The sequence below is a fragment of the Molothrus aeneus genome, chromosome 2 (genome assembly GCF_037042795.1).
Source record: "Molothrus aeneus isolate 106 chromosome 2, BPBGC_Maene_1.0, whole genome shotgun sequence".
Taxonomy (NCBI): Eukaryota; Metazoa; Chordata; class Aves; order Passeriformes; family Icteridae; genus Molothrus; species Molothrus aeneus.
This window is the reverse complement of record NC_089647.1, coordinates 101,870,866-101,884,763: the sequence shown is the minus strand read 5'-3', so window position 1 is coordinate 101,884,763 and position 13,898 is coordinate 101,870,866. Positions and strand designations below refer to the sequence as shown.

Sequence of the window (13,898 nt, the reverse complement as noted above, 5' to 3'; positions counted from 1 at the left end):
AAGAGGTTAGTGCAAGATATGATGGTCCCTGAGAGTTTTAAATGATGATGAGCTGTTCTTTTCATGAGGCTACTCAGTCACAGGCTTATGAGAATATGTAAAGATACATACTGGAACCTGTGAATACACAGTTTTCACTAAGGTACCAAAAGCCAAATGTACCAATTGTTAATGAAGATGTGAAAATGCTGACATCCAGGGATGCCCTTATCTATTCCATCTTCTTTCTGCTGAAAATGCTGAAATATGCTTTTAAAAAGGTGTCTCACCACTCTGAACCAGGCCCATTTCAGCCTCTGTATGAACCTGGAATTGCTAGGCACTCTCTTTGTTCCCTGCCTGACTTTCCATCCTTGGTTGTCTTCTCCTAGGGAAGATCACAGCAGGAACAAGCGATGCAGAAGAAGCTGCAAAAATTCTAGCTGAGAAAAGACGACAGGCCCGCCTGCAAAAAGAACAAGAGGAAAGGGAGAAACAGGAAAGAGAAGAACGAGAAAGGTTTGTGTTGCTTTGTGAAACTTATAAGCTAGTAATTTAATCTGTATCACTGAAGATGCTTGAAACTGTGGTAGTTTTGGAATCAAGCAGGAGTTTATATGTATTTGTTAATTTCAGACTCATTTCACTAGTGTCTTTTACAGTCTCCATGATTAGTGAAGTTAAAAAATAATAATTTGGCCTCTTCAAGAACCCTGAATAAATTATTACTTTTCCAAATACTTCAGGCACGTCCATGCTGAAGTGGACTGCAGTGTGCAGTAACTTCAGCATGGACATGCCTGAAGTATTTTACACTGTAAAAAAATATTTTAGGTGGCTTTAAATGAGCTAGATCACGTAGCAGAAATGGTCTTGCAGCAGCGGGATATGCATTAAATGGCACAGCTTGAATCATTCATAATTAACCTGAAGCTCCTCTTCCTACCCAACTCTGCTGCAGGCATTGAGGGCTGAGTGTGGGCAGGATGAAGGTTGCTGTCTGAGCAGTGAAGTTGTGGCTCTGTTCTGGGAACAGGCTTTTTGGTGGTTCTCCACATGGGATGCTGTCTGCAAGTGTCAGCAAACCATGCACTTCCTTCAACACTCTAATAGTAAATCACTCATTCTGCTTGTCTAGAAAAGCCAGCTTTGGGTTTTCTTACTACAGACACGGTGGGCAGGATTGAAGCGTGGAATAGAACTCTCCAGCTAGTTAAAGTTAGAAATGGGTATGTTTATTGACAGTGCCAGACATGGGGAGTCATCTCCCAGAGATGTGGGAGATTCCCAAATAATCACAGGCTCCAGCTCTCTATTTATCTAAAAAGTCTTACATATTCATATAATTCCCAAAATGCCTAATACATATCCATTACCTAACCTCCCCACTGCCTTTCATATTAAAATGTATTTATAACTGAGTCCAAGGTTCCTTCATGCTTGTGCAGTCTTTTGCTTCAAATGGGTCGGTGGGTTTTGAAATAGGTCGTGGTCTTCTGAGGTCGAAGTGACCTTTTACTTTTCCTTGTTGGCAGGTTTTGGACCCCTTGGCTATAGCTCAGGTTTTGGGGCCCAGGTGCAGGCTATAGTCCTCTTCTTTTTCACAATTAAATCTGCATCCCATTCTGCTTCTTTAAACATAGTAAAGATAGGCAGGTGATATATCTGATGCATACTCTAGCCTTAACTACTTTATCTCCTAATAATTAACTCTCCCTTATTATTTCTACTCTTTGTGCTATACTCTTAATTGTTTCTATCCCCCTAACTAAATTTAGTTAAACTTTTAACTCTTTCAGTTTCTCTAAACCCTTGATTTGGGTTGGAGTGGAATGAACCAGCTTCTGCCATTTTGGCCCTGATAGGATGATAAGAATGATCACTTACAAAACAATCCTTAAGGAGCATGATGTCCCTCAGTGGGCCAGGGAACAACACAGGTGATATTTAGACCGACTCATTCCAGTATTCCACTGTGTTTTGTGGAATTTGCTGCTACTCATCCCATCTGTTTATCTTCAGATGAAGCAAAGGATAAAAGTACTTGCTTGTTTATAGATACCAACATTCTGGGTACCAAGTATAGGGGAAGAAGGGTTGTCTTTGTTCTTGAAACTTGATTTTATTACTGACACTCTAATTGAAATTAGAACAGGAATGTTTTCTTTGATCACACATGGTTTTTTTTCAATGGAAATTATAACTTCTATGAAATACTTTAGGCATTTAAAGTAAGATTGGAGTAAAACCTTGATAGCAACCTGAATTCTGAGCATGTGCTCAATGTCTTTGCTGTATGCTGGCATCTTTCATGAAAATATGTGCTGATGCATGTGTTACCAGTTACTGATGTACATTCAAAAGGATTCATGCTAAACGAGATGAAGCCTTTTAAACCTTCTGTTACATTTTTTGCAGGCTTGAAAGAGAAGAACAGAAAAGAAAGGCAGAAGAAGAAAGACTTCGTCTGGAAGAAGCAGCTCGCAAGAAGGAGGAGGAAAGAAAACGTGAAGAAGAGGCAGCCAGAAAAAAGGCAGAAGAGGAAGCCAGGAGAAGAGCTGAGGAAGAACAAATGCTAAAGGAAAAGCAAGAAAAAGAGCTCCAAGCCAAACTTGAGAAACAGGTATGATCTCAAACAGAAATGTGCCATTTTTATACATGTAAAAAAGTTCTTCTTAATATTTAGTAGTCTGCCTGAAATAAATAATGGCCCTAACATATTTTACGCATTTTAATTAGAGGGAAGCAGAAATCAAAGCCCGTGAGGCAGCTGAACAGCTCCGTCTTGAAAGGGAACAAATCATGCAGCAAATTGAGCAAGAAAGGCTGGAGCGGAAGAAGGTGAGGATTTGCATCTCAGGATAATTATTTCATTTCTTGTTTAAATACATAACCCAGGAAGCACCTAGTAGTATCTAATAACAATAATCTGGAGGGGTTAGAGGTGAATGGTTATGGCAAACGTAGTATTTGTTACTTGCCTGTTAGGGGAACATGGACATAAAAATTTGTAACAAAGTGGAATTGCCTGAGGCAGATGACTTTCTCCTAGGCACTGAGCAACATAGAGCCAGCCTCTACCTGAAAGTTAAATGCCTGAGACAAACAAGGAATGGCATGCCAAGGCAAATGTCAATTGCTGTCCAACCCAGGACATCACTAACTACTGAGAAACATGAGTGACTTTGTTTAAAACTTGCTCAACAAAAGCTCTGTGTCATTAATTGAGAAAGTTTGTGATTAACAAACAGCTTTTCCCCCACCTGGCTGTCTCTGGTTGCATTATGCAGAGGAACAGGATTGTCTGGCCACTGCTGCACACAGAAATGGCTGAAGCTGCATAAATTAGCTTTGTTTACAGCTGTGTGGCAGAAAGAGAACAGCTGCAGAACCCCTGTCTGGTTACAAACAGTCATCTATCCATACATGTTATTCCAATATGTTTTAAACTGTTCACCACTGAACTGGAGGCATGTTACAGTTGCAGATTAGAATATCAAACCAAAGTGTTTTACATCTCAAATAACATTTCCTTTTTAATGAAGAAAGAAGGAAAACAAAAGTATTTTAGGATAATGCCTTACACATTTCTAGCAAGAATAACTTCAGGTATTTTGTTCTTCTATTCCAAAAAGGCTAACTATTTTTAAAGGCACTGTTAAGAAATAGTTGGAAAAGCAACTAGATTAAAAAACTACTGTTGGTTTTAAACAAATGTCTTGTTCCAGAACTGAGCATAACTCATAGCTGCAAACACCTGGTATTAAAATACTTGTTTCTAAAGTGCACCAGCTGAGAAAGTCATGCTCTTTAAGATCTGATAGGTTAAAGCCAGCTGCAAGATGTTTTCTCTATTTAATTTTCTTTATTTTTCACATTTGTTCTCCCTTTTCCAAGACAGGCAGAGAGGATGTCCTGACAGTAAAGAAAAGGTTGTCTTTTTTCCCCATTTCTCTTGTGTTACATATTCTGTCTGCCATCTCATCCTGAAATTTATTTTGATTTATAGAGAATAGATGAAATTATGAAGAGAACAAGGAAGAGTGAAACCCCAGAAATAAAGGTATGAAACAAATAAAGATATGAAATAAAGTATGTGGTTGCAGATTTTCTTTTATTATCATATGTGGAAATCAAATTCTAGGGTAGTTCTGTGTTAGTAAGTGTACTTAGGTACACTCTAGACCCAAATTTCAAACTGAGAATAACTGTTGCTGTGTCACAGCCACTGCTCCAGAGACACAGCTTTTATGCAGCCTTTGCAGGTAGGATAATTGTCCTCCTCACTACCTAGCAAGGGGCAACAGCTCATTCCTGCCTGTTGGAGCTGTAATGTTTGCTGCTGTTGATGTGTCTTCCTGCTTGGTACCAGGCAGTGTTTTAGTTACTGAGCTCTCTTTGTTACCCCTGTCAGGAATGTGGGAATGAAAAGAAGGCAGTTGTGTCCAGCTAAGGAGTGCCAATCAGGTTTTCATTTCTAATCTATCACCAAAGGGGTATTGGGGACAGACAAAGGTGGTACAGAGACTCCATCATTAGAGGGCATCAAAAAGCACTTTAATGTTAGAAATTCACAGTTCTTATAGAAACAATGGTGGGCCTAAGACCTGGTTGGCCTTTAGGAATTTTCTCTCACCTATTGATCGAGAAGGGACAACTCCTTCTTGTAAACATCTTTGACAAACAGAGATTGCCTGCCAGGTGCAGAGATTGAGATAATTGTTTTAATTCTTTCTCTGAGCTTTCTCACAGCTTCCCAGGAAAATCATGGGAGAACTTTGTCTCTCTCTGTTCAGAGGATATGTGGTTACCACACTAATCTACTAAAGAAACTGTTCAGTTACTTTCAGAGAATGTTTTCTTTTTTAATTAAAAAAAAAATGCTATGCCTAACTAAAAAGGGAAAAAAAAGTCCTGTCTTGCTGTTGATGGTCTTTGTCACGCTGTGGCCCTGGGCAGTCTTACAAGTTTTGAGTCCAATCAGTTCCATGAAGGTTACAGGCCTCCCTCTAATACAGCCGAGTCATTATTTGATTTCAGAAGGAAGAGCCAAAACTGGAGATCCCATCAACTTTGAATGTGGAAAAGCAACCAAAGGCCCTTGTTCTCAACCAGCCAGGTAAAAATTGCCATATTTTTCTGACCTATTTTTACAATTGAATCTCTTCAGATTTTTTTGATCTGAGGCAGAGCACTGTGTATTATTATAAGTTCTTTGCTTTCATCTCAGAAAGAACAGCTGCATTTGCATCAGTGACAAATGTTAGAGACAGCTTTACTTTGCCACTTAAGCAAAAGCAGAATAAAGTTTCTCCTCCATTTTAGTACCTGATGCAGCATTTTTTGTAAATGAAAAGTTCTAATCTGCCAGTTTTGGTTTTTGGTTTGATTGCTGCAACCTACCTTCAAATTTTGTAGGTGGAAAATTTTTGCACACAACCAAGCTTTTTATAGTATGACTCTAAATCTAGCATTTAATTTCACTTCATAAAAAAAAACCCATATGCTTTTAAAGGATTATTAAATAAAATATGTCTGACATTATCTATATTTTGTTTACTTCTCCAGGCTAAGGTTTTTACTACATGACATAAAAGACAGAACATTCTCTTCCTGTTTCCTCAAATTTAGAAGATGTAGCATAAAGAGCAGTTTTGGAGTGGAATAGAGGAATGACAGTACAGTATGATGAGTCATGTATTAAACTGAGTCTACTGCATTGTCAGTCTTCCTTTCTACTCAATCTGTAACTTAAAACTATTTAAACAACAAAGTTTCTACTGTCATAATTCTAACTTTCTTTTACAGAGATCAATGGATTGGCTACCTGCCTGAAAAATAAAAGTTTAGAAAATGCTGCTTCTGTAATCCCTTCCCAAGATGTAGTTGCTAATGGACTGAAGTCAGTTTCAGGACTTATTCAGCTGGAAGCTGTTGATGGGAAATCTAACAGCATGGAGGATTCAACAGATGAGGTTCAGTCCATGGATGTGAGGTACAGACTGGATCTACCTACAGGGTTGTGGGATTATTCATGTGGGACACAGGATTTTGGGTTTTGTTTGTTAGCACTTGACTACCTTGCTTCTCACATCTCCCCACGGTGGCAGCTGGGTGTGCACTGCCTGTGTTCTGCTCCTGCCAGGATGCTTCTGGGTGTTTGGCACAAGAGCCACAAAACCTCATCTCACTCTCACATATTTGGGGGAGGGAACTCTGAAATCCCTCCACAGTCCTTACTTAGAGATTCCATGCAAGTTTGCCCAAACCTTTCAGACAGTTTTGTGAAAGCAGCTACTGTAGATAGTGTTCTGATGTCACTATTTTTTAATTTGGCTGCATAGCTGTGATTCATTAGCATTTCTGCCTCCATACAAACAGAATAAAGAAAATAATGGATTTAGAATTTTAAGTACTTAACAAGTAGAAATGTATGGAAATCAGTAAATAACTTTGTGGTTTTAAATACTCTCACATGTCCTTGATGGAAGGACATGCAAAAATGAAGGATTTTTAATTTAAGTTTTTTTATTTACACACACATATATAGGCAGTTAATTTAAGGCTGCTAAGTCAAAGCTAGATCTGAATTTTAAACATGGAATTTTAATGCTGTTCTTCATTAATCAGTAAGCCAGTTGAACCTCTTATACTGTCTCCAGCAAATTGTATTTCCAGCAAATATGCATTAATATATAGGAAATGCCCTGCTGGGACCAGCCAGAAGACTGTGCAGCCCATTATTTGGTTTCAGAGAGTATCAATAAGAAAAACTAGTGAGGGAGAGCACATGAGCCTACCACTTCCTGCAATCCAAGATCACTGAAGTGTAGCCTTAGGAATATTGAGGGCAGAAGTCTGCCTTGGCCTTTTAAGTGGCCACTGGTTGACATGTTGCCCATGAGTTTATCCAACTCTTTTTTTTTTTTACCAGCTCTTTGTGTCTAGGACCTCACCTTAAAGCAGTCTGTACAGTACAGTCTCACTGGTAGATTATATTCTTTGATCCCTGTTAAATCCAGTTTCTTACTGGTGGCATTGGACACCCATTACATTTTGTGTTGTAGGATTTCATGCATGATAGTTTTGCTCTCAACTCATCCACCACCACATCATAGTTTAAGAAATGTCTGTGAAAGCCTTCCTCTGCCTTCTCTTCTCCAAACTAAAATGCACTACTGGGCAGTATCTTTTTTTTTTTTTTTGGATTAGGACATTCTCTAGGTAAAATCTTGCTACAGCTGTCCTAAGATGCACGATAGTTTCTGAACAGTCAGAGGTTTAACTTGATTGTTGCTTAATGAAAAGTTATAGACCTCTTATTCTGTGTCTTTCTTCCTTTATCTTTTGCATAGCCCGGTTTCAAAAGAAGAACTTATCTCTATCCCTGAATATTCACCCATGAATGAACTCATGCCAGGTGTTTCTTTGGACCAAAATGGGACAAGTAATGCCAAGGCTCTTGAAGACCTCTTGGATTTCACAGGCCAAGCTACCTACTCCAAGATGTCCAGTGATACCCTTAGCCTAGATGACTGTAACAAAAACTTGATTGAGGGATTTAACAGCCCAGGACAAGAAAATACTCTTAATTCTATCTGTTGACAGCCTTGCTTTTCAGCAGAACTGATACAGGTACAGTATTGTGATAAACATCTTATGATAAATTACTGTGATTACTTCCTAGTTTCCCAGAATATCTCTCCCCACACATGGCAGTGTGGGGAAAGAAAGAAAGCTGTTCTCCTAGGTATTAAAATTCAACATAATCTTTGAGATTTGCAGCTGCCTGTAAACTGGCATCATATGCAAACTGACTGTATCATAGCAACCACAAGTATCTGGTAAATGGAAACATTTTCTTTAGGCATCCAGAATTTCTTCATTAATACCATACCTTTCCTGCATATCTTTGGAGCCTATTTGCATGAAGAAAACAGTTAAAAGTGGGGCCAGTCTAGGCCATAGTAGTTATTGCTGCTGCTTTCTCTTTTCTCTGCTGCTGTAAAACTTGCAGTGTAGAATCACACACCCTGAAAAGCCAGCATAGTAAAAATCCATAATAGGCTTCAGTGACAGTTTCAAAGTACAAAGCTATAGTCAGGTTTTTTGGAAGAGTATATTCTCTAAATAGCAAAACTGAGGTCATCTAACTTGTGTAGCTGATATTCTTCTCTCTCTTTTTGATTGACAGAGGTAACAATTTCTGGAGGATATATATCCCTGTGATGCTACTGGCAGTAAAATATGAGCTTGTCACTTGAAAAAGCTTCTGCAGTCCTTGAACACTGGATTTCAAATAATCAGAGCTGAATATAACTTGTCTTCCCAGGGAGTGTGTTGAATAACTGGCTGCTTTTGGTAGAAACCAATGATCTAGAGCCTTGATGTTTCAGGGAAGACAGAGCGTGCATTAGAATTTGAGCTTTAGCTGCTAATAAAGCACTTATATCTTCTTTAATTTAAAATTCATCTCAACACTTCACTGTGATTTTTACCTGTGCATTTTATTTTTAACTAATTCTTTCCTAAGCTTGATCATGTCCTTCATCTATTTCCATTTAGACATCTTTTTCTTGTAAATAATGATGGGGTTTGCCCACAGTGCATTGAAACAAAATAATATACTGTACTTTAGTTTTGTGCCTATCTTTTTTTGTCTTTAATAAGGAGTTAATGGCAACTTTTATGAGGTGTGTAATTCAAAACTGTAGCTGAAGAGGCTTGAAAAACATATAGCTGCTGGAATCAAAAGAGCCTTCTTATTGACTGTGGAGTATGGGAGCTATCCCTTTATGATTATGTTGACACTTTTAGTCACTAGTGGCACTTACCAGTTAATATTAATTAGTCTGGGAGCAACTATCAACTGTGTTTGAAATCATATTTGTGTAGCACTTGTAAGCAAAGTATGCCAAATGCCAAGTATAACCCCTTAATATGTGTGTAGTATAGCTGTAGTAGATCCGAGTGAGTGATCAGGAGGGTGACACATTAACCTTTGAATATGCAGACACTTTATTGATACCAGCAGGCTTTCTATCACACAGAGAAGTATTTTGTCTTCCTGTAGGCTCAACAAAATGGGATTTGGTCAGCAGCAAAACAATATGTGAGTGTCAGAAACACAAAGGCCAAAATGCACGCTGGGAACACTGGGCGCCCTTAACGTTCTGTAAACATCTGTATGGAACAGTCCACACCACGATGTACAAGGTCAGGACGTCATGTGCTGCACAGTGTGAACTTTATTTCTCTTGGTGAACCTTTATGCTAGATTAGGTGCTGCTTTGAGGATATTTTGTCCAGTCCCTTATAAAAATAAATTACAAATACAACTCTCTTTGGACACTAACACCAAAAATGTGAAAACTTGGGGTAGGGAGGGGGTGTTTGGCTTTTTTTTTCCTTTTTTTCCACATGTAAGAGTTCACAGCATAGATTGACCTCAGTTGTAGCACCATTCTTGTGCTCTTAAAAGTCAGCAGTGGGAAAGTAACCAGTGACATGATGTGCAATGCCTAAAAAAATCATACCTACAACAACCCAGCTCTATTTATGTTAGTGTACTTCAAAGAAATACTTTCTTTTGACTGTGCAGTAAGCTGTAGCATGGTACTGTGTCTTCCAAATTAGTCCTTCATCTATTTCCTAAATAATGAACAAACAGAAACAGTTTGTTTTGCTGTAATACACTGTGTTTGACAAATGTCATATTATATTTTATTATGGTGTCATTGTATAACCTGTAGATTTCTGTATTTGCATGACCTGTATAGCATGTATAAAGGTGAAATACATTTTCATTTATGAATCTGACTTGTTTCTTAGCACTTTTTTTTCCCCACAACAATATGACTGATTTAAAAATACATGTATGTTAATTTGTTCTGAGGTATTTTCTAAAGGAGAGTATAATACTGAATGAAGGAGCAGTTGGCAAGACCTCAGAATATTTCACCATTGTTCCCATTGCCATATATTCATTTGCTTTCTGAGGTGCTGCCAATACACTGGGGAAGTGCAGACTGGTGACCAAAGAGCCTCAAGGTCAGGACTCCAAATTGTGGCATCCAAAGGGCTGGTGACAGTATAGGGCCAGTTTGCAGCCCCAGCCTCTGCTCTCTGGCAAAGAAAATAAGCAAAAGAAAACTTGAGAGCTGTGGTAAGTAGACACTTGTGTTTAGTGTGCAAGAGCTGTTCTGTAAGAATACCCATGACGTAAATGCTGAACTTCTCTTCAAGCTATGTGCTCACACTGCTGCTTGGAAAGCAACCAGCCTGGAGCTTCTGATAGTTCTCCAGTGAAATGCTGAGGAGATTTTTTGAATACATTTTTTTTAAACCATCACTTCAGTCAAAATTGCAAATGAGACAATCTGATTTTATGATTAAGGATATTAATACTTTCCATGGTGACAGTTCATTTCATTTGTATTGACTCCTGAAACATTCATGTTATTTTTCCACTCGATTATTTACCAAGATTGAAGGAAACAAGATGAGTATTTGTGAAGAACTTGCATATTAACCTCTATATTCACTTTCAAATGTAACTTTTCAAATTTGGCTGAATATCTGGAGTAGGTACTCCCAGCTGAGGGGTTAAATTGCTTCTTTTTGCTTTTGCTAATGTAACTTCTTCATAGCAGCACCATCCCAGTGTTTGCTGCTGTGAATCAAGACTGTGCAATGAGCTTCACTTTGAATTTGTCCGTGGTTTTGCAACTGCAGTGAAGGATCAGTAGTGATTCACACAAGTCCTTGATAGAGCTTTTCTGAAGTTATTTTATATAACTATTAGTAAGTTTCTAAAAGGTAAATAACACCTGTGGGGTAACTGGGCATCACAGTAGCTTTCTGATTAGGTTCAGCACTTTACATGGTGTTGCCCAGGGAAATGGCACCCAGAGCTTGCCTTGGACCATAATGAAGGCTCTGAGCAGACCTCTTGTCTCCCCAGGGAGTTAATTTCAAAATAAAATTGCATCAGTGAGGGGTGGATCTGGACCCCCAGGCTGTATTTTCATCTGGTGATGAACAGCAAGAAGCAGGGGGCATCAACCTCTCTCCTTTAATTGTACAAATGAGATGTGTGCAGGAAGCTGCAGAAATAGCACAGATTGCTACTCTGGCTGGGAGGGTGGGGATCTTCCCCCTGGCATGAAGAGAGGAGCACCTTGCCCTGCTTCCCACTCCACCTCAGTCCCTTGCTAGCATCTACAGCTCAGGTGTCCCTGCCACCAACCCACTCCTGTTCCAGGCATTGTCAGTGTGACTGGCACTGCAGCTCTTCTACTGCCCAAGGTGGCACAGTGGCTTTCAGCATTGATCATGCTGTTTGGAGAAGCCTGAGATCCCAGGATAACTGGGCTTTAGTGCTGCACAGCACCCTGGAAACCCTAGGAGAAGACATCCTTCTCATTAAGGTTTAAACTGTATTAAAATGTAGGTAGTTCAATATTCAAGAGCTGAAATCTAGACTCTGAGGTTTATAGTTTGTTTTCTCTAGGCCTGGCCTGTGTCCTGCACAAGAGGGAGACTGTCCTGTAAGTGGCACAAATGAATCAGTGGTAATATGCTGCTCCTTTGCCTGATTTAGTGACCTGTGGGACTTCTGCCTTACTTCTCTCTTCTCCCTCCCTATTCAGGAGAAAGGTGGAAACTGAAAATGTCTCTTCATTTGCTTTCATTTCAGGATAATGTTGTTCAGGCTGTTGGTTGCCTCCAAAACCAGAGTGAAGAGTGGTGGTTCACCTATGCTATCACTGTTCATGGGTGCACAAAGAGACCTAAAGGGCCAATGTCAGTTATCTGACATTGGGAATGTTGATTTTCAGTATCAATATTAAATTCTGAAAAGTGTATTATTTCTGCTGAGCCACTATGCTAAAATATAGAAAATATATTGTACATTATGACTGAATGCAATTTTCTCTGGGTTTTATTTTAATTTTCAGGAAAGCAGGATTTAAATTCAATCTCTCCAGAATACATACACTTAAAAATAACAGAAAACTTTAAATATTCAGATGCTGTTAGTGCAATAATGCCAGTCCAGAACACAGTGAGCCAGAATGTTCATTTCTCCTCCACTTTTTTATCCCATCAACCATTTATCATATCCTCGTGATGTCCTACAGCTGAAGAGTAGGTGAGGCTGTTCACTCCAATTTGACATGTCTGTTGAAGCCTGTGAAGTGGAAAAGTCCTTAAAACAGCAGGCAGAAGCTCTAAGAGATATTATATGTAAGCTTTTAAAACAATTACCTAAAGTATAAGAAAATGGTTTCTTGATCACCAGAATTTTAGATACTTGTTTTCTTCCCAGCAGCCTTGTTTGCTCTGCAGCTTGTATATGTTTTATAGCATTTTGATTATTCAAGACTGAGCTTAGTAAGGTTTTTAATCTAGTGGGTTTGATGATTACCTGAGGCCTGCAGTTTTCAGGATCAAAATAGAGGCTCTGGAAGATAGTGTGTCATGTTCGCTTGGGAGCTTTACTAAAATAGGTGTCCTTGCTATAATCAAGCCTTAATGATTTCCAGAGAAAAACCAACTATGATGCAGGAGACATCCAAGGAATAGAAGGAGCAGTAAGCAATGAACTGTGTGCTCTAGGAAGTCCTTTCTCTAAGAATAAGTTTTTTAAATAGTTACATTAATAGCTTAAACCAGCAGCTTTGCATATCACTTTAGATCTTGCTGTGCCCACAAGAACAACTGGAAGTCCATGCAATTGTAGGTGATTGATATTGTACAATAATGAACCCAAGGACATAAAATTGCATAACTGAAGGAAAAAAATTAAGAGATGTTCAGAATCTGGGAAATTACTCTGTCAGTATGGGGTTTTTTTCTCTAGAAATAATAGCCCCTCTCACCAAATTCAGTAAGCAGCACAGTAAGCAGGATCAGGGCAATACATGTAACCCCATATTAACATGCACACACATCCCTTTTCAGAGTAACCTCTCTTTTAAAATACAGATGGCAGTATTGTCTGAAATACCATTTTTAGCACCTTAAATATGCTAAGCTGGGGGGTTTATACCACTAAATTCTATGGTGTAACTTCTAATTTTCCTGGTGTGAAATAATTTTCATTTTTTTACTTTTTTTTTTTTAACTTAAACGTCTTATCAGTTTAAATACAGAAATTCAAATGAATACAAATTCTGGCCATTGCCTGCTGAAATTGGTTTGTTCTCTCAGCTCCTGGACAAAGACTGCCTACACCACAGCTGGCAGAGAAACAGAAGTCCAAGGAGTCTTTCAAAGACTGATTGTGTGCAGTAGTGTGTCAGGGCCAGCACTGAAACCCTGCTGGCATGGGCAACAGGTACAGTCCTGGTCAGACGTGGCTAAAACTTCCCCAGCTGAAGACTGGGTCAGAAGTTCTTCCCTTCTGGCAAGCAACGTTTATATTTCTAACCTACAGTTTTACAAGGTTAATTTATGCCAATGTTCAGTGTTGGGCTTTAGGGCCGGTGTCCTGTAGCAAATGAAACTGCTGGTGGATTTAGCAAATAAATGAGCTGATGAATGGGTGAAGGTCACAGTCACTGAAGAATGCTAAGACGCTTCACACATATTTATTACCACATAATTACTCTTAAAATTCCTAAGCAAATCAGTATCAGTCATGCCCACAATGCTGTCTCAAGCTGGACATTTTAAAATTTTCTCTCTCCTCAGTCAGACTTTCACCTGCTGTTTTACTGCAATTTCTTCTCCTGTCATCTTTGCAACACCTGGCTCTTACACAAGGAAAGAATTGCAGTCTTTTTGCACCTCTGCCTTCCTCCTCAAATTCATCTGCTTTGGCCTCTTGGACGTTAAGCTCAAAGCCTTTGTTTTTAAAATCCTCTTACTGCATTTATGTCACAGATTGGTATTATTTCATACACTGAGATTGT

General features: G+C 39.0%; 1 protein-coding gene across 3 annotated transcripts in view; it reads left to right on the top strand.

The window, feature by feature from the left end:
- MAP7D2 (MAP7 domain containing 2) overlaps positions 1-9,798 on the top strand; it is an 81,409-nt gene extending 71,611 nt beyond the window's left edge. For all 3 annotated transcript variants that reach the window (XM_066545416.1, XM_066545415.1, XM_066545417.1), the window contains 8 exons: positions 372-498; positions 2,398-2,602; positions 2,719-2,820; positions 3,989-4,042; positions 5,020-5,098; positions 5,788-5,974; positions 7,335-7,614; positions 8,174-9,798. In XM_066545416.1, coding sequence (XP_066401513.1) covers positions 372-498; positions 2,398-2,602; positions 2,719-2,820; positions 3,989-4,042; positions 5,020-5,098; positions 5,788-5,974; positions 7,335-7,584 — 1,004 coding nt within the window. In that variant the 3' untranslated portion in view covers positions 7,585-7,614; positions 8,174-9,798. The remainder of the gene's footprint in view (positions 1-371; positions 499-2,397; positions 2,603-2,718; positions 2,821-3,988; positions 4,043-5,019; positions 5,099-5,787; positions 5,975-7,334; positions 7,615-8,173) is intronic.
- Positions 9,799-13,898: the final 4,100 nt, after the last annotated feature.